The sequence below is a fragment of the Trichoplusia ni genome, chromosome 16, assembly GCF_003590095.1.
Source record: "Trichoplusia ni isolate ovarian cell line Hi5 chromosome 16, tn1, whole genome shotgun sequence".
NCBI classification, from domain to species: domain Eukaryota; kingdom Metazoa; phylum Arthropoda; class Insecta; order Lepidoptera; family Noctuidae; genus Trichoplusia; species Trichoplusia ni.
The window spans coordinates 3,764,022-3,783,955 of NC_039493.1; the positions used below are offsets into that span (position 1 = coordinate 3,764,022).

At 34.4% G+C, this 19,934-nt stretch overlaps 1 protein-coding gene across 2 annotated transcripts; it reads left to right on the forward strand.

The window, feature by feature from the left end:
- The first annotated feature begins 2,796 nt into the window (after nucleotides 1-2,796).
- Nucleotides 2,797-19,837, forward strand: LOC113501896 (organic cation transporter protein-like). Of its 2 annotated transcripts, XM_026883198.1 has the most exons (6): nucleotides 2,797-2,931; nucleotides 12,382-12,855; nucleotides 16,037-16,260; nucleotides 17,353-17,536; nucleotides 18,307-18,550; nucleotides 18,757-19,837. In XM_026883198.1, exons 2-6 carry the CDS (start codon nucleotides 12,461-12,463, stop codon nucleotides 19,189-19,191), a joined length of 1,482 nt encoding a protein of 493 aa, XP_026738999.1. In that variant the 5' UTR covers nucleotides 2,797-2,931; nucleotides 12,382-12,460; the 3' UTR covers nucleotides 19,192-19,837. The 2 variants fall into 2 exon arrangements, with proteins under 2 accessions (XP_026738999.1, XP_026738998.1); XM_026883197.1 differs by lacking the exon at nucleotides 2,797-2,931 and having other exon boundaries at nucleotides 12,294-12,855.
- Nucleotides 19,838-19,934: the final 97 nt, after the last annotated feature.

Here is a 19,934-nt window from a genome sequence, read left to right on the forward strand (position 1 = left end):
GCCCCAATTCTGCCATTTTACAATGGCCGATGAATGAATGGCAATTGGATTAAATTTGAAATTATTCCTATTCTCTTAAGAATTTTGCCAATACAATAATTGGAAATTAATTGTATTGCCCTTGAGTGTACCGTCCCGTACTACATTTACAATTATTGTGTAGAAAAATGCTTAAGAGAAAACGAAAAATGTAATTTTAAGCCAAATTTCATTTATTCATCGGCCGTTGTACATAGCAGAATTGGGGCCCAGTTTTACATTTATAATGCTTTTCAATATGCGTTTTAAAGAAAAAACATTAAGTATACATTATTTTGGGCATTTCGTATGTTTATTCAAGTTTCCACGTGTAGCCATGAAACAAATAGATTAGATACTAACAGATAACTCGTCTGTGTATTTGTTGCTACAGTTTGTATAGACACTGAGCGAATTGCAAGGTTTGGCAATAAGATAGCATTTACTTGTCATAGATCAGTTTTTGTTTACATCATTTTTAGCGCAATTCTAAAAGGATATATTTTGTTTCACATTCATTTCTATTTTCCATCATTTTCTTTTATTTGTTTTCTATCTAACAACAGGATAATCTATTTTAAGTTTTCCGATCCTTATATCTCACTGTCAATAGATGCAGAGAACTTCTAAAATTAGTCAAATTTAATGCAATTTCCATTCATTCATCGACAATTGTAATATAGCAGAACTGGGGACCAAGGCTCCCTCCCTCATATGTACTCTTTGTAGACAAACCCAAGATTAACTGCACTAATAATTTGACATAAATATACCTTAACGCAAGACGGTATTCCATCAGTATACTAAAATTATAAAACCGATTTATTTTAATAATGCTCCTATATTACAATCAATAAGATCAGATATTCAGCGGGACAAACCGCAGGGCAAGCGGCGAGTTATAAACAAAAATTCCCACGCTTGGATCTATTTGTAGTTCACACAGATTGTTGTATTTAAACTTATTGTAAACAGATAGATATCTAATGAATGAGTTGATAGATCATAATGAGACTGTATTATGTGTCAAATAAGAGAGAGTAATTATAAGATAATATGAAAATTATTTCTTTAGATATTAAGATTTTTGTAATTACAGGACGTTTGTGACTTTTTAGGTGATAAAAATATTTCAAAGGCAGTCATGCTAATTAAACTAGTTAAAAAGTTGTACTAAAACTATTTCAAGGGCTTAGAATTAGATAAACAAAGAGTGTCCTCAATAAATAAAATGAGCTAAAATAAAAAAAGCGTTAACTCGAACTATCCAGAGAACTAATCTATCACCTTTTACTTCAGGTGTGGAAGTGGGACAGCGCGCTACAAGACGTAGAGTGCCATCTCTCTCCCACACTTGCAATGAGAGAAACTTTAAAAGGTAACGGTATGCCCTCAGTTTGTATTCAAAATAATAATAACACAAATAAAACTATTAGATACCACTTAAGGAACAATTAAATGTAATTAACGTAAGAGTCAATTTACTGAAATAACAATGTTTAATAAGCTATGCAATCAGTGACCTCTACTACAATACATACGATATCTGTACTCTATATACTAATATATAAAGTGAATAAATATATATGAGGAGCTCGTGGCTAAGCTATAACCGCATAAGTGATTCGATCACAGGTTAAGCTATGCTTGACGCGGTTGGTCCGTGGATGGGTGACCATCTCTGTCATAACGAGTTCCTCCGTGTTTCGGAAGGCACGTTAAATTGTGGGTCCCGGCTGTTATTCCTACATCTTTGACAGTCGTTACAGATAGTCAGAAGCTGAAAAAAGTCTGACAGCCAGTCTAACCAAGGGGTATCGTGTTGCCCAGGTAACTGGGTTGAGGAGGTCAGATAGGCAGTCGCTCCTTGTAAAACACTGGTACTTAGCTGAAACCGGTTGGACTGGTAGCCGACCCCAAAATAGTTGGGAAAAGGCTAGGCCGATGATGATAAAGCTGAAGAGTTTGTTTGTTTGTTTGTTTGTTTGAACGCGCTAATCTCCGGAACTACTGGTTCAAATTGAAAAAATCTTTTTGTATTGAATAGACCATTCATCGAGGAAGGTTTTAGGCTATAAATCATCACGCTGCGACTAATAGGAGCAAAGATACAATGGAAAATGTGGAAAAAACAAGGTAGATATAAATCATAACTTATATCTTCTAACTACGCGGACGAAGTCGCGGGCAACAGCTAGTATTAAATACAGGTCGATAGTATGTATGAGAATCGGAATCATTATTCAAAAACATAAAGAAATCTTTTTTTTTATTTGCATTGTTAATGCCAAAACATAGCAACAAACAAGAACGTAGTGTGACATTTGAAATTTTCAGTTTTACTTCACGATACTGGGCCCGTACACAAGTTGCATTTTTACAAACTTTGGATTTCAGATTCCAGTATTTAGAATCCAGATTTCCTCACGATGTTTTCCTTCACCACTTGTCAGTGGTATCTAAATATTAATAAAAAGGTTTATAATATCTTTGAAAAAGTCACATTAATCGTTTGATAGGATTGGAATCGGACCCTGTACATATAAATCCGTGCTTAAAACTGCAAGGCCACAGCACCACGAAGTCACGAACCTTATCGAAATTGAAAGTCATTCGCGGAGATTTAAGGTTTTATTTAAATTTTCTTCTAGCGCCTAGAAGCTAGTAGTAGACAGGGAGTAGACAGGGCAAAAAATCACCAAATAAGTTGTAATGTTGTAAGGAATATTTCCAGCGTATTTTAATAAAGGTCATTATAGACAGTTTGGTGTAAACCTGATTTAACAGTCGTTCCGCAGCGCAGCGTTTCCCGCTCAGTATTAGTTTAACTGTCACTCAGACGAGTCATTGACGTGTGCTTAATTTAAATTGTTGTTTTTATTAAGTGTTTTTATTTTTGTGATTTTTAAAAAGGTATGTTATTATTTTTGATTTGTGGGTAGGAATGATATTGAATTTTAAAATTATGATTATTTGTTTTTTTAATTAATTCGTCGATTTACTTCAAATTGAATTTAATCAATTTATGTTAAGACGTCATCAAATAAAATATTGTTAATTTAATATTCTACGTACAATATATTAGTTTTCTTTCTGTGCTTTGATATTGTTATTCTTACGATGTTCATTCATATTGTGTTTTTACACCATCACGATAAAAGAAACTATTAAACTGGTTTACTTTAATTACTTCATTATATGAATATGGATGTCAAAAATAATGACAAGGCATGACAAAAATAAATAGAACAGAGAGTTTTTATTATAAAGAAAAACATTTGAATATTTCAATAGAAATGATATCTTGTTTATTTACAAACATATGTAACAAAACTATACAGTGTAAATGTGTGTGTGTTAATACATTAGTCTTACATAGGACAGCTAGTTCTTAGGGTAAGTAGGTCAAACGAACTAAATTAAGATTACTTTAAAGGTAATCACAAAAACAAGTTTAAATTAAGGTTTTAAGGGACAATCAAACGTTCATTAGGCAAGCTAAGAACATAAATTTAATATAATTTTGTGATTGCAATGTCACTGCATCCATGCAATGCATGATGTTTAAGAGTATAGAACATTATTTAAAGGGTGGCTTTATTATTATTTGTGTTTTCTTAAGATTGTCATTATATTCGCAATTTAACATACAACAAAAGTGATTGGTGTGTTTACTCGGGAGTCACAAGTCGAGTCCTGTCTGAGGCTTAATTATTCATCAATGAATTCGCTAATTTATGGCGATAAATAAGTTTGTGAGGGTTCAAAATAATTACGAAAACTTTTGAAGTACCGAGTTTTTGTTAAAAAAAAGAATCTTAAAACACCGAATACACATAGTGTTTCCCCTTTATTTGGGAAGATGCTTCTTGTCAACAGCCTGTATATGGCTGGTGCTGTAATTATTTAAAAATGTATAGAATGCAGAATCCTTTCAAAAACCTGATTGTAAGAATTGACTGTGAAAGATCAAGAGACGCGACAGATCTGTAAATAATTATTTTTAGGGTTTTGTATCAAATTGGTAAAAACGGAAATATGACTAAGATTCCGCTGTTCCCCCGTGTATCCGTCCACCTTTCACTAGGATGTGCCTCATGAACTGTGATAGCAATACAGACGAAAATTTCTCAGTAGATGTGTTGCTACAGTTGATACGGTTCTAAATATGTATGGAGGCCATTGTCTTCTGAAAAATAATACTAAAATTACTTGTGCTGAACTCTTAATGTCATGAGTTCGACTCGCACTTGGCCGGTTTTGATTTATTGTTTATTTCTTTTCACCGAAGGCGTCGTAAATTCATCATACTTATTCATAAAGTGTCATTATTTTTTGTGACAAAAAAATCAAGGTCTGATTCACGGTTTAGTATAAAAAAGTGCAATGCTGTGGATGAGTGACCTGAACCAAACCTGTTTAACTTAAAATCTTAAGGGAGTTTACAGTTATAGGTACACAATGAATTCAGGGTGTTCCAGTAAAATTAACGAAATAATAGTCAAGCAAGTTATATAAGCAACATAGTTATTTGACAATAATCGTTACAAATATAATAAACTATTGAAATGTATTGCTAGGAAGCAGAGTCTCACAGACAAACAGACAAAGAGGCGGATGACGACGTGATTGTTTCAAAGTATCATCATTATGAACAATAAAAATAAGACCTTAAACTTTTTGTGAAGTCTCCATACATTTAAACTGAGATCGGTTTCTTGATCACAAAGTACGGCTCATTAATTTTGAGTTTTACTTTATCCTTTTACCTTAATGCCTGGCAAATAAAATGAAACATAAAAATCCAGTTATGTGTCTAGAACCGACCAATAACACTGATTGCTATACAGGATTTTAATTTTTGTAAAGGGTTACTGAAAAATTAAGATGATAATAGATATATATTTTCATATAACATACTGCTTTGAAATATATGTAGAGTCATTTATTAATTTGCAGTATGTGGGATTAGTTTTATTCGTTATTGTAGTGGCAACAAAAATACATCATTTGTGTATCAGAACTATTCGTAGAGATAACACATACAGTTTTCCTACTCGGGGATCGAATCCGCGACACATACGCACAGTGGATTTAGCGTGGTAACCTCAACGGCTCCCCTATTCGTAGGTACCGTTAAATACAACATACCATTTATTACCATACACATTTATTCTATACAAAACCTCTAGTTTATTACAAACGTCTCAATGATTTACAAAATGTAAAGCTCGTATAAAAATAGAGCCGATCGTTATATATAATTAATTTGCTCATTAATTACTGTAAACCTTAGTCCTATATCAATCACTAGCTGGTGCCCGCGACTTCGTTCCCGTGGGTAGAAGATATAAGTTATGATTTATACCTACCCTGCTTTTTTCCCATTTTCCATTGTATCTATCTTCGCTCCTATTAGTCGCAGCGTGATGGTTTATAGCCTAAAGCCTTCCTCGATGAATGGTCTATTCAACACAAAAAGAATTTTTCAATTTGGCCCAGTAGTTCCTGAGATTAGCGTGTTCAAACAAACAAACAAACAAACAAACTCTTCAGCTTTATATATTAGTAAGTAAGTAAGTATAGAGTATAGATTAGTATAGATATATTAGTATAGAAGTATAGAAGATAAAACGACTGTTATGATTGTCGGAGCGAGATTACACTATATAATACTCTTAGCGTTGTCCTGCTTACACAACCGCAATAGTATCGGATCCCTTTTTGAGATCATAGTATCTAGATACATAATTGCTGCGTTAAATTACCAATAATAAGTTAATAACGTGTACAGTCAGAAGAAGAAGTCGATTAATACAAACAGATATTTAAAACAATTGTGGACAATGAAATTCAATGAGTGTTGTTGTTTTATCAAGTTACAATTACAAGTGATATTGATACCTGAAGGAAAACATATTGAAAACGAAAAAGGTCATTTGATAAGACTTCTCTTCTCAGAGTAGCCAGCTGGAAAATTTCGACTCTATCCAGCTTAAAAATGACAACTAACGTCTATTATATTTGCTGAATAAATAATTTCTTTTCGTTAAGATATACTGGCACTTAAATCAATAGTAGAATTATTTACATTGTTTCAGTAAACTGTCTTCAATGTTTAAATAGTTAGAAATCTCATTTTGTTAATCGCTTTTATTTCTGACTGTACATGTGTATTTCCACAGGATATAGTACGATTGCAATATGCACATCCTGTTTAACACTTTCCAATAGTATTTGTGTTTGTTCTTCAGGTTTCTATTAGCGATATAAGTTATATTTTAACTATAAATATAAAAAAATATTTAACTCAAATTTCGACTTTTGAAATATGCTCCTTAATAGCCTAATTTGAATTATTTTTTGCTTAATTGCTTGATCAATGTTTAATTACGCGTGGTACACGACTTTAATTGAATTATGTATTAGATGTACTCAATGATAAGGAGGATCTATAATAGTAATAATAGGGAGTACTGAGTTAGAATAACGTTATTATATTATACTAGCTGTTGCGGTCCTACTATAATATTATATATATATACTAAATTATCTATACTATCTAATATATATACAGGGTGTCCTAAAACTCAACGATAATCTGAGACCGGATGAAAGGCCAAGTGATAACAGATCAGGGAAAAATATAAAAAAAAAACCATATCACTCAGTTCAGCGATAAGAGACATTTAAAAAGTTGAAATTCGACATCCCTCGTCGCAATTTTAAGTCCTGTGATCACCAATGTGACAATTTCGCTGTGAGTATTTTAATTCCGGGATCTTCATTAACGATTCTATTATTCGAAACTATAAATTAATGCAATGAAAAAAAATTTTTTTTTTTTTCAAAAAATAGAAACAGATTTTTTTTCCCTGATCTGTTATCACTTGGCCTTTCATCCGGTCTCAGATTATCGTTGAGTTTTGGGACACCCTGTATATCTACTATTTACTATATATGGGGATAGAAACATTCATAAATCCATACATAGAAACTTTCACGATTATAATATTAGTAAGGAATTGAACAAAGAGTAATCCAAGATTGATGTTATCTCTATAATTGTTTTGGATATCTCTTCTTCTTCATAGATATGACCTTTTGTAAAAATGGCAGTTGATAAAAAGATGTGTAGAGAGATCCTTATCGATTCAATCTACTTGAGATAAGGAATATTAAATCTTGGATGCGGTAACATTAATCAGTATGAGGCGATACTAAAAAATCATCAAGGTAAACCTTATCCATCGAAATAAGTGTTTGAATGTCGTGTCTAGGTATGTCCACTTCGGTTGTTACTAACTTTTTTATTTATTTTTAAGAGAAAAAAAATCTTAGCTAAATTAAAAAGGAAGTCAAGTGAGCCATAATAAATAGGCGCAAGATTAACAAATCTTTTGAGTATCTAGCAAATTTATGACCTTTATAACCGTTGCTTAACCTCTAACTTTATTTTTATTGTTCTTATAGCACAAGCAGAAACACATCGTTTGAATAGCTATAGCATAGTGACAGACGTACAGACAGCGGGGCCTCAGTAATAGAGTTCTGTTTTAACATTTTAAGGACGGAATATTAAAAATGATTAATTGGCTACAAATCATTTGCATTTAGAATAACGTGACCTTGTTGCAATAATGCAGCCTGCAGTAAATGATTATGTATCGCATTATAGTGCTTTCCATGAATTGCAATTTGTAGCAATCATACTTATCATAATATTAGTATATCTGTGTCATTGAGCCGCGATAAGGAAATACTAAGATACCCGGAGAGAGAGGAACATACGAGGCGAGCAGTTCACCTTAAAAAAAATAAAAATAAAACCGAACGACCGAAAAAATCTATATGAATCGCCCTTTACACACCGCCTTCTTTAAAAATCATCGTTGTTTTGCATTATAAATATGAAAAAAATAATTTTAACAAAAAAATGTAAGAATAAAACAAAAAATGTGGTGGACGGACTACCCTTTACACTAAGGGGGATGAGAACTAAATATCCGATTCTCAGGCCTAAGGAATACGTAGCTAAATAAAGTTGTACGGGAATCGGTCAAGCCGTTTCGGAGGAGAGTAACGACAAACACCGCGACACGAGAACTACAAGCACATTAGATTAAGAATCATTCTTGTGTCTCACTAAAACACACCCCATTGATTTAAAGCACCAATTGTCTATTTACCTAAGTTCCTAATGATTAAGTACCATCACCTCTTAAGATCTCTCCCACACAAGCGTTATACAGGGTGTTTGGCAGAACGTTGAACATACGAAAATGGTAGATAGGTGGGGTCATCTGCTACTTACTCAGCCCTAATTTATTTGGCCCTGGCCCACTGGATATTTTTAAATATTTTTTTTTCTTTCTTCTTGTTACACCACTTTCTTAACTTTAAAGTGTAATTTTTATTAAAAATGGGTAAAACAGGCAATATTAAGTTTTTTTTTTAATCTTTTATACTTATACACTTTAAAGTGAAGAAAGTGGTGAAGCAAAAAGAAAGAAAAAAAAATATTTAAAAATATCCAGTGGGCCAAATAAATTATGGCTGAGTAAGTAGCAGATGACCCCACCTATCCACCATTTTCGTATGTTCAACGTTCTGCCAAACACCCTGTATACAAAACACCATTCACACTCACATAGAAGTCAATACCTCATGATACTCCATGAAGGTTGCTATCGAAAACATGAGTAACCTCAAACATTTTGTTTTACTGCTGGGTTAAGGACTGTTTTCCTCTCGAAGTTCATGTTATTATGTAAGTAAAGTCAATGTTATTGTGAGTGCATGGACCTTGGGTATGGAGTGTCTATCTATAGTTATTATTGTAATTGCCGTGATACATGGGTTTCTAATGTTAGTGGTAATGTCTGAATCGTGTTTGAACGCGTGGTACTTTACATTGACGTACCTACTTTGTTGCATTTCCATACATTTTCAAATTTTTTGTGCATACCTAAACGAAAAAACCTTCTTCAATTATACATAGAACATGACGAAGTTCTGTCTAATTTTACGCTGACTCCAGGTGCTCATAGTAAGCCTGTTCACATTCAGCAGCTGACCAGAACTTAGATTTAAATGTGGCACTAAGACAAATGACCAGGAAATATGTAACTAAAGGACTCAAATACAGTTACATAAAAACCTTTTTTTTATAATCAGCCATTGGTAGTACTGCAGGGCAAAAGCCACCCTCCTCTTCTTTCATTTATCTCGGTCCATGGCTAGCTGAGGCCAGTGTTGTGCGAAAGAGTCGAGTTCCCCCTACCATTTTCATGAAAAACTTTACATCATGGATAATTTGAAATTTAAATAGGCAGAGTATTTTATGAAAAGGCAGATTCGCGTCAAACGATGAACCCGCGCCAGACACTTTCGAAATTACGTGAGAAATGAATATGAGTGTCATGAAGAAATTCATGTCTCTGTTATTTTTTAATGTGGTAATTACCGTATATGTACAGTCAGCCAAGGATCCATGGGCAAACGCAAATTGTAAATACTTTGTGGTTAGTACCTAATACCAAGGTATCGATGTGCGTCGGTGAAGGGAAACATCGTTATGAAACCTGTATAAGATTTACCTGATTAAATCCAGATTCCATTACTATGTCCTTCACCTTTAGTAAGTACCGAATGCCCTAAAATACTAACTAAATGCATCGAATTAACTGCTCAAGGGAAATATTGGTTTGGTACTCTACCTTTCTAACTTGACGCGTTTGTAGGTAAGTGCCATTGTACATGGTTTTTGGTTGTTCTTGACCCTCAAAACTTTTGTGCGTCTTCTCTTCTGTGTATCATTTTTGCGAAAGTATACACGGTGATTTTTTAGTCGTCTTACAAAAGTAGCCCAGTTCATGTATCCGACGTAAAATACCCCTAGGCGCGATTATTATTTTTTTATCATCAACTAAGATAATAAGATAATAATAATACTAAAATTTTCACGGTGTATTTATTTACTAATTGTAAAAAATAAAACCTCTTAAATATTTAACACTGAAGTTTTAATAAGAGGTTTAGTGGAAATAATAAAAATAATTGCCTAGTAAAAAAAGTAGTAAGTCTCGGTATAGTTAATAGTAAATTTTTACCAATTTATGTACACAAATAGTAAAACAACACTATTACAATGTAAGAGTACTTGTGCTCTTACAAATATTTCCAACCTATACAAGACAAATCCTGCTTGTGGACTTACCAAATTCAATCAAGGATCATCGACTCTTAAGGTATTAAGTTTCCCAATCGTCCTTTTCTGCTCAGCCCACGCTTGACCAAAAATGGCCGTTGACTACATCATAACGTGCGAAACGTTTGCATCTGTTGATTCGACCTTTCTTTGAATAAGAGCTATCCATTTTAGATGATACATAAAGTGTTTAGCTAACAACTTGCGTAATTATTGGAAGTAGGTAGCTATAGAACTAATGGGATTCTGTGGATTATGTATTGGTACACGTGACCATTTTTTGCGGTATTCTTTTGGTTTCTTGTTTATGTAGTTAAAAAAGGATGCGAATGAGGTCTTTTTAGGGATCCGTAATCAAAGGGTAAAACAGAACCGTATTACTAAGGCTCATCTGTCTACCCGTCAGTCCATCCGTCGGTCAGGCTGTATCTCATAAATAGTGATAGCTATATTGATGATTTACAGACGATGAAAATAAAAAGTAAAGTAAAAATCGAATCCTTAATAAATCTCATTTGATGGGAAACCAAGTTCAATATACTTTATGCAGCGCTACATATCTTTATGCATGTTATCGTGAATTTATTTCGTTGATAAAAAGGCTAGAAATATTAGAATAAGTAATAGACATGATATTTGTCACACTTAAAAAAGGCAGACAACGCGACGCCCAATGGGTATAAACGGAATATTATTTCTAAGGTTCCTAGGTCCGTCTTTCACAAATCTGTCTCTGGAACTGTAATAACTAGACAGTGAAAATATCCATAGATGAAGTTCCAAACCACCATAATGAATATCGAAATCGTGAATAAGCAATAGTTGGCAGGGTTGTAAATAGTGACAATTGTTTTTTATTAGCGATTTTGTACAGGACCCTAAGTGTCACCAGTGTCACTCACACTTTACCGATTAATTGTTTAATAACACAAGATACTCAATACTCAATCATTTATTGCATTCCATATGTTACAGAGATGGTAGAAAATAAATAGCAGTTCAATATGGACCCTGTTGGGCACGCAAAAAATTTAGGAGAGAGGAAGAGGGCAGAATAATTGTATAATATTAATAATAGTTGTTACTCTATATCTAGATTGCAGTGTCTATACCCAGTGATGGACTTAAAATATTCGATATTAGTGAACTATTGGATAGTTGAGGGCTTAAGGATATATTTATACTTATAATTTATTCACACAGATTCACGATTAGTTACCGTACTAGGTACATAATGTTTTCTAGGACGAGGTTAGACCTCAATATTACAATACGGGCGGCATTTAATATTGCAACATTGCATTTTAAATAGGCTAAAAACCGTTTCAAACGGACTTTGGTCACCCATGAAATTTATGGCCGTATGAATCGTTGCACTTCAATCTTCATTTTGAATTTGTTAGTATATATCTGTGAAAATTTCACTAGATATCTGGGACTGACGGACAAACTGCGGAACCTCAGAAGTAGGGATCCCTAAAAAGGGATTAGCATATAAGTGTAAAAAGTTAAGAACTTGTTATTGGTTCGATGCAATTAATTCAAATTATTGACAAACAAATACCTATAAATTCATTTTCGTGCAAATAATCTTAAAACTCAATTTACTACATATCCCCTACCTAGACATAGATATCAATCCACCTTGCAACCCACTCCAAATACTCCAATATTAATACACCGTGATTTTTTAGTCGTCTTACAAAAGCAGCCCAGTTCATCTATCCAGTGACTAGAATACGTTCATGATAAAAAAATAGGTATTTATGAGATTTGAATAAATTTAAAATGCAATTTTTATTCAATATTATGATGCAATTCCTAGTTTTAGACACACAGCTCCGTTGCGAGCGCGGTCCGAGCCTTGTAACAATGGTGAGGGGCGCGGGCGGCGGCGTTTTTTTCATTTTTAAGAGTATGTTTCAGATTTCTCTTGTTTCATTTTTCTTCGTACCTAATATCTTAGTTGATGATAAAAAAATAATAATCGCGCCTACGGGTATTTTATGCCGGATACATGAACTGGGCTGCTTTTGTAAGACGACTAAAAAATCACCGTGTATAAACATAAACGTTAATCTGTAATAAAACTTTACAAGTAAGACTTAGTTTCATGACATCATTTAAGTGAATGTTTTGTTTACTATCAACAGATAGCATTAAACAGCGGTGTGAGTCGGACGTCCGCACGACCATCACAAGGAAACAAATGAAGCGAAAACAGTGACAAAAATGGAGACGAAAATACCAGACAAGGAAAGAAGTGTAAAGAAAGAAGACAGTTTAACAAACTTAATTGGTGATTTTGGTAAATGGCAATTAATAGTTCTCGGGACGGTATCTTTAGTGAAACTGAACACTGGATGGGTGCAACTAGCCATTTTGTTCCTGACGCCGAACCTAACCTTCCGATGCATCAGCCTACCAAATTCAACTGTTGATGTACAGAATTCCACGTGCTATGAAGGTTGTTTGAAGTACGAGTATGATACGAGCCCGTTTGATAATACTATTGTCTCGGAATGGGATCTGGTGTGCGAGAGGCGGTGGCTGGCCAGCTTCACCCAGACGATGCTGCAGGCGGGGATCCTCGTTGGGAGTTCCATATTTGGATTCTTCTCTGACAGGTCAGTACCGTTTTGGTATTAAGGGATCAAAGGTTTAATAGCTCTTGATGTAAGATTAATACTGTTCTGGAAGTGAGATAACGGATTTTCTGTTTCATTCAAAACTATAAGTTCTTATTTTAAATGATTTTGGATGGTCCCCAGTTTCTGTTGTAAAATCTATGGGTAATCGTGCAGTTAGCATATTTCATGTTATGTGTATTGAATTTTTACGCACAGATAGTTATTCGGAATCCAAAATGAAAATATTGCAAACAAAATATTGGCTATAATCAAGTTTTAAATAAATTATTGTAATTTTGATTAATCATATTATGGACATAATAAATGTCAATGTGAATGATATATGAATTCCAAAAATCCAATAATAAATTCCAAATTAACACTGGGTCCTAAATCATAAGCAGACATTATCGGATCGACAGACGTTCACCAAACTTTAATAATTGATCTAGTATTCATAACTAGTTTTAGCATTATTATTCTAAATAAAATTATGGTTATAACTACCTTGTTAACCACATGTTTTCAAATTAGATTTATAACCAAGGCCAGTCTGCAACAGAAAAAATCAGACACAAAACGATTTAAAAGAAATTGACACCTTACACGATTATGACCGCAACAACTATTGTTTACGGAGATATTTATTTTTTGGTCTAGTTATTATAGCTGCTATACTAGTTTGACTAGGTGTCAATTCTATTGCAATACCTGAACGCACTAAAGCAATGCATAGAATTTCAATTCGGACAGTTGTTCTTAAAATCTGAACCGTCCTACTCGTAGCTTCATGAAAGAAAACATTCTCTCTCCAATAAGGAAGCTATAAATTATAGTTATAATAACAATTGTCAGTACGAGGATTGCCTAATGTACTTAAAGCAAATATCAAACAATGAAATGCTATCACCAGCTCATTGTTTCGTGTCCATGTTAATACATGACTTGATAACGCGATAGTTTATTACATAATTACTTACAGTTGTAAGTCTTGCAGTAATTAAATAGTGTGATAATATAGTTATGCAATCCCTTCATTAGAAAAATCGTACTATATTTTTTCAAAGATATAATATACGGAAAGAAGCTTGTGCCCAGTAGTGGGTGGTGAATAAATAAACATAGTTTCAGTTATTTAATAATAATGTTATATAATTAACTAGCTGTTGCCCGCGACTTCGTCCCCGTGGGTAGAAGATATAAGTTATGATTTATACCTGCCCTGTTTTTTTCACATTTTCCATTGTATCTTCGCTCCTATTAGTCGCAGCGTGATGGTTTATAGCCTAAAGTCTTCCTTGATGAATGGTCTATTCAACACAAAAAGGATTTTTCAATTTGGACCAGTAGTTCCTGAGATTAGCGCGTTAAACAAACAAACAAACAAACTCTTCAGCTTTATATATTAGTATAGATAATGCTAAGGGTTTTCGTAATTTGCATCACAAGGGCCCAACAATAAAGTCTAAACAACCTTACATATCAGACAAGCATTTGTTAACGTAATGTTAAAAAACAAAATGTCTTTTACTATTAGATATAATTTTAAAATAAAATTATATTTGCCTTGAAAAAGATACAAAGAAGTGTTTTGAATGCATTTTTTTTTTTGTTCTCATAACAACATTAACAGTGACAAATACTTTGGTATCGATTTTTTTATTATAAGAACGAATAGGCAGGTTATATATTTTATTAGTGAAATTAAATTTAAGTGAGGTTAAATTCCGATAAGATTGCAATCGAGGTTACTGAATATTATATAATAATAATATATAAAAGAAAGACTTGAAGTTGAAGAAGAATGACGCGAACTTCTGTAAAAGTATAATCTAATTGAAATGAAACTACTTTAACGGATTTTATCGCGGTTTAATTTAAGTTCTCGGCGGGAATGTCTAACATTCGCGTAAACCTAAGAAACCACAGTATAATCTAATCTTAATATAGGTATTTTTATATATTGTCGCGGAAAAACGTATCACGTCGTTTGACCGCGATGGACTCCTAAACTACTTTCCCGGTTTCAATTACATTTGCTCACCGTGTGAAGCTTGATCCAACAAGAAAGATAGGATAGAACAGCTAGTATATTTTACGTTTTGTTGTGTTTTTATACTTTTTATCGAAAACATTTCATTTTTTTTTATTTTGATGAGACACTTTCTCTGTTTAATGTCTTGATGGCTGGCAATACAATTAAAAAAAGACAATGAATATTATGCTATAAAATATGACCTTTCGCTCTTTTTTCTAAATGCTTATAGTTCAAACTTTATAGTAATAATGTTACTTGTGTGCAGTTTTCAACTAAAATAGATACCATTCCCAACAAATATCTAGATGAGAGCAAGACATTTTTATTTTCTAGCCTAGTAAGATACGGTTTTGGTCGCTAATTTGATACATCGAAAATGTATGATTAACCAAGCTAACCAGTACAAATTATCTATACTTCTATACTATCTATACTAATATATAAAGCTGAAGAGTTTGTTTGTTTGTTTGAACGCGCTAATCGCAGGAACTACTGGTCCAAATTGAAAAATCCTTTTTGTGTTGAATAGACCATTAATCGAGGAAGGCTTTAGGCTATAAACCATCACGCTGCGACTAATAGGAGCGAAGACACAATGGAAAATGTGAAAAAAAACAGGGCAGGTATAAATCATAACTTATATCGTCTACTTACGGGGACGAAGTCGCGAGCAACAGCTAGTAAATGATAATTTGAACTAACTGGTTTCTGTCAGAACCTAGTCTAGTACTCAGTTATTATTTAGTAATCTATGTCTCAACGAATAAGTGCGCAATACTAAATGCGCAGGATATCTAAATATAAGAAATTACTATGATTATTTATGCATAAAATTATAATAGTCTGATAGGTTTCACAAGTGCTACCAATATTTTTAGTTATGATTAAAATCTAGAGAGTCGTACGAATCTCGGTCGATATTATTTTGTCTTCTAAACTATTCAAGACCAAAGGCAAAAAAAGGAGGCATTATTATTGCAGATCATTAAACTCCTCTAAGTAAATGTATCAACTGCTGGCAAGATAAAGTGCTTCCTTGATAAACTTAGGTTAACACTCCTGTGACCACCATTTTTCACCCATTTCGCGAAACGGCAATTTGACCTGAGCACCAGCGTAATTTTTTAAATAACTTTCCAGATACGGGCGCAAAATTACATTCCTAGTCGCCGTTACGACGGTTGTGATCATCGGCATGGGGGTGCCGTTCTCCCCCAACTACACGGTGTTCACTGTGCTCCGGACGCTGCAGGGGGCCGCCACGGCAGGCACCATGGTGGTCTCCTTCGTCATCATCATGGAGTCAGTGGGGCCGAGGTACCGCGAGATGGCGGGCTGCTTGTACCAGCTGCCCTTTATCATTGGTAAGCTATACAGAATACCTTTTTATTTTCATAGTAAGGGAGAATGATTCTTTATTAAATGATGGTTAACTCACGCGTATTGATCGGTTTTGCCCAGTTCAACTCGCTACCCCGCCGCGTCAGCTCATGATAAAGGTCCGAAACTAGTCGTCCAATCCCGATATATACGCGTGAGGAAGGCTATAGGTGAGGTATTAAGCAGCTTGACCCAATATGGTTTATATCGGTCTAGCTGCTTAATACTACACCCACATATTTGATTCTAAAATTTGAAGAACATGATCAGTATAATTATCTACAGCGAAGATCTTTTCTGCCTTAAACGGTAACATACAATCGCATTTATAATATTGGTCAGGATTATACTGGTTCGGATACAAAATGGAAGAGATCATTTTATTAATACATGCGTATAAATAAATTTTCTAGACTATTTACATTAAAACTAGTTTATAATAAGACCTTGAATTTAGGATAGCTGGTATTAAGACGTTTCCATTCTATTTTGGGTGACATATCGTTAAATAAAAACTCATTTGAATATAAATCATTAGTTTTTTGTTGATGTATTAGTAATAAATATTTTATGTTGAAATGATCACAATAATTTAACACTAACGACTCAACGGTCTGACAAGGTTGTTGATTTGTTGTTTTTCATATTTGGCCTAGTGGTTAGTGGTTCGGTTCCCACCCAAGACAAATGTTGAAGTGTGATGAACACGATCCTATTTGCTGTGTATTTGAATTTCGGACTGGATGAACCTGAATAATTTGGATGATTATTTTGTCATTTAACTTGAAAAAGCTGTCATGAATGTATGAATCATTAACTTCATCTCAAGCTTTGCAATACTAATAAAGAGGAGCTGTCATGTTTGTTTCAACCTTGGGTTTTTCACATACTAAATTACGTTACGGGAGCAAGACGGTTCGATGACATAATAAAAGTCTCGGTTCGAGTCTGGAAGGGCTAGCACAGGACGGCAGAAAATGGCACGAGAAAGGGGAGGACTATGCCCAGCAGTTGGAGGATAAAGGCTGTGGATGATGATGATGCAATTACATTAACAATAATCCCGTACATTCCAGGTCACATATCGATGACCCTGTTCGCGTTCTACTTCAGGAGTTGGAACTCCTACATGCTGGCGATGGCGATCCCGACCCTCGTCTACCTGGGCTACTTCCTGGTGCTGTCCGAGACGCCGCGCTGGCTGGTCAGCGTTGGCCGAGTTGATGACGCCACCAGAGTCGTCACAAAGGCAGCTAGGATGTAAGGATATTATATATTTATTTGTAATCATATTCTTACATGGTGTGCACTAGGGAATATTACTTACATCTCTGTCTTTTTTTTATTTTTATGCTCTCATTGCAAGGTTCTGCTGCCTGTCCGCCTGTCGGTCGTTCACCAGGCTTTATCTCATAAACATTTATGAACAGTTGGAATTTGCACAAATGATGGATTACTTTAGCCCCTAGAACAATAAATTGGAAAATTTTCTTTCGAAGATTTGTGTTTGGCTAACCTCGTTGTACAGAATCCTAAGTGTTGTGGGTCTGACTCGCACTTGACCAGTTTTTATTCATTCATTTCATGCATTACATAGTAAGTGGAACCTTGAAGAACTTCGTTTCTCCTTCAAACGACACAATATTTTATCACGTTTATAATGCACTGAATTATTTATAAGTCTTAAGATTACTCGTCTATTATCTCAGAGCAATTGTTAACGTAGATAAACTGAATAACGTTCAGTGAATGTATGTCAATATTCTATTTATTTAATCTACATCATACACATGTGGATTTTATAAAAGGATTATGATATCCTCTGATTGGTAGGTATAAAAAAGTAGAACGAATAAAATAAGGTTGGGTTAAAAATTACATAATCATTGCACAAATAAGTAAAAGTGTTTGAAAACTTCTGTATCCAATTGATCATATTATTATATACCTTTCCAAACAGAAACTCCTCTAGTAATTATACTATTGAGAAGACTATCTGAATTCACGAATCTGATCTCAATTTTTTCCAGGAACAATCTCCCAACGGAGAAAATCAAAGAGACACTAACCCAGTTATCACAAGATCTCCAAGCGAACTCGGATAAGCCGAAGCTGAACTACACGGCGATCTTCCAGCGAGGGCTGCTCCTCAAGACCGTGTGCTGCTGCTTCATCTGGCTCGTCACCGGCGTCTCCTACTTCGGGTTCAACCAGTACATCAGCCAGACCAGCCCAGATCCCTTCATCAGTGTTGCCTTGGCTGGAGTCATTCAGGTTAGTATTCTTCTTTCCAAGTTCATTAATTTGATCAAAATCTGAGGTATTTCAAACTAAGGAAATTTCCGTGTCGCGTAGGATTTCAGAATCAGTCAAGTCACATACGCTAGAACAAGCATTTGTACAAGTGAAATTGTCACGTTTTAAAATCTTTTTTATCCTGAAGGCAATCACTTAGTTATAACTTAACCTTTTTATTGCAGATCCCATCAAACATCGGCTCCATTTGGTTGATCAAGATCCTAGGTCGAAGATTTACCCTTTCCGCGTCTTGCATCCTCGGGGGAGTGTTCGTGATCATCCTTCACTTCGTCCCCAACGTCTTCGCCGCGACCCTCACGCTCGGGAGCCTGGGAGTCAGCTGCGCAGCCATATGTGCATTCACCATGTACATTTACACCTCAGAATTGTACCCAACTGTGGTTAGGAACATGGGTATGGGAGCTTGTTCCACAACCATGAGGATCGGTTCCATGGTCGCTCCCTTCATTTCCAATACCTCTGCGACCATTCCATGGTTACCAACGGCAGTATTTGGACTGGCACCAATAGCTGCTGGACTAGTTTGCTTATTATTACCTGAGACAAAAGGCAGGAATTTGCCTGACAGTATCGAAGATATTAGGAATGAGGATTGAGGTTCGTTTAGTTATAGCATTGTGTGAGTTTATGAAGCCTCAAATGACTGAAGAAATGTAGTACATATTAACAAGATAAACATGCAACCGACTCCCAATAAAAACCACTGAGACAAAATTGATGACTTAATGGGACCAAATGACAGCTATTTCATGTTACATGAAAACAGAATCCACAAAATCAGTTAATCCAGTCTCAGGTTAGAAAAAAAGACTTCTTTCTCTATTTCCTTTTGAAGTTGGTTGAAAAGTAAATTAAGTAAACTGTTGCAGGTATTAAATTGTTAATGAAAGGTTGTGAATAAAAGAAACATTAAGATTAAGCATGACACGCGAGCAATTTTAATCTTGTTAATTATTGTTTGTGAGACAGCCACTAGGTGGCGTAACATGACCGATGCCATATACAAACTTATTTTCATAGTTAGGTTATGTAACGTAATCACTTGAAGCAATGTTCCATTGTGTATGTTTTACTCAATATTAAAAATAATATACAATACAAGTTTCCTATAATTATAAATTACGATTAAGTACATTGATGTGAACAATATACCCGACTGTGTGGACACTTATTTTTAGGTTTTAATAAACTTGATGTGATATGCTTAGGTGTTATTATAATATTATTAAAATAGTATTTTTATTTGATATTTTGATTAACAATCCTGTATCCATCATTTATCTAACTTTTGCATCTCTTTTTAATTTGAAGAAGAAGTTAAAAAAACGTCCAGCTAAGG

Excerpts from the sequence above, each read along its gene's own strand:
- LOC113501896 (XM_026883198.1), top strand. The coding sequence starts at position 12,461 with ATGGAGACGAAAATACCAGACAAGGAAAGAAGTGTAAAGAAAGAAGAC. Across the intron at positions 17,537-18,306 it reads GTCACAAAGGCAGCTAGGAT|GAACAATCTCCCAACGGAGA; the intron begins GTAAGGATATTA and ends AATTTTTTCCAG. Across the intron at positions 18,551-18,756 it reads CCTTGGCTGGAGTCATTCAG|ATCCCATCAAACATCGGCTC; the intron begins GTTAGTATTCTT and ends TTTTTATTGCAG.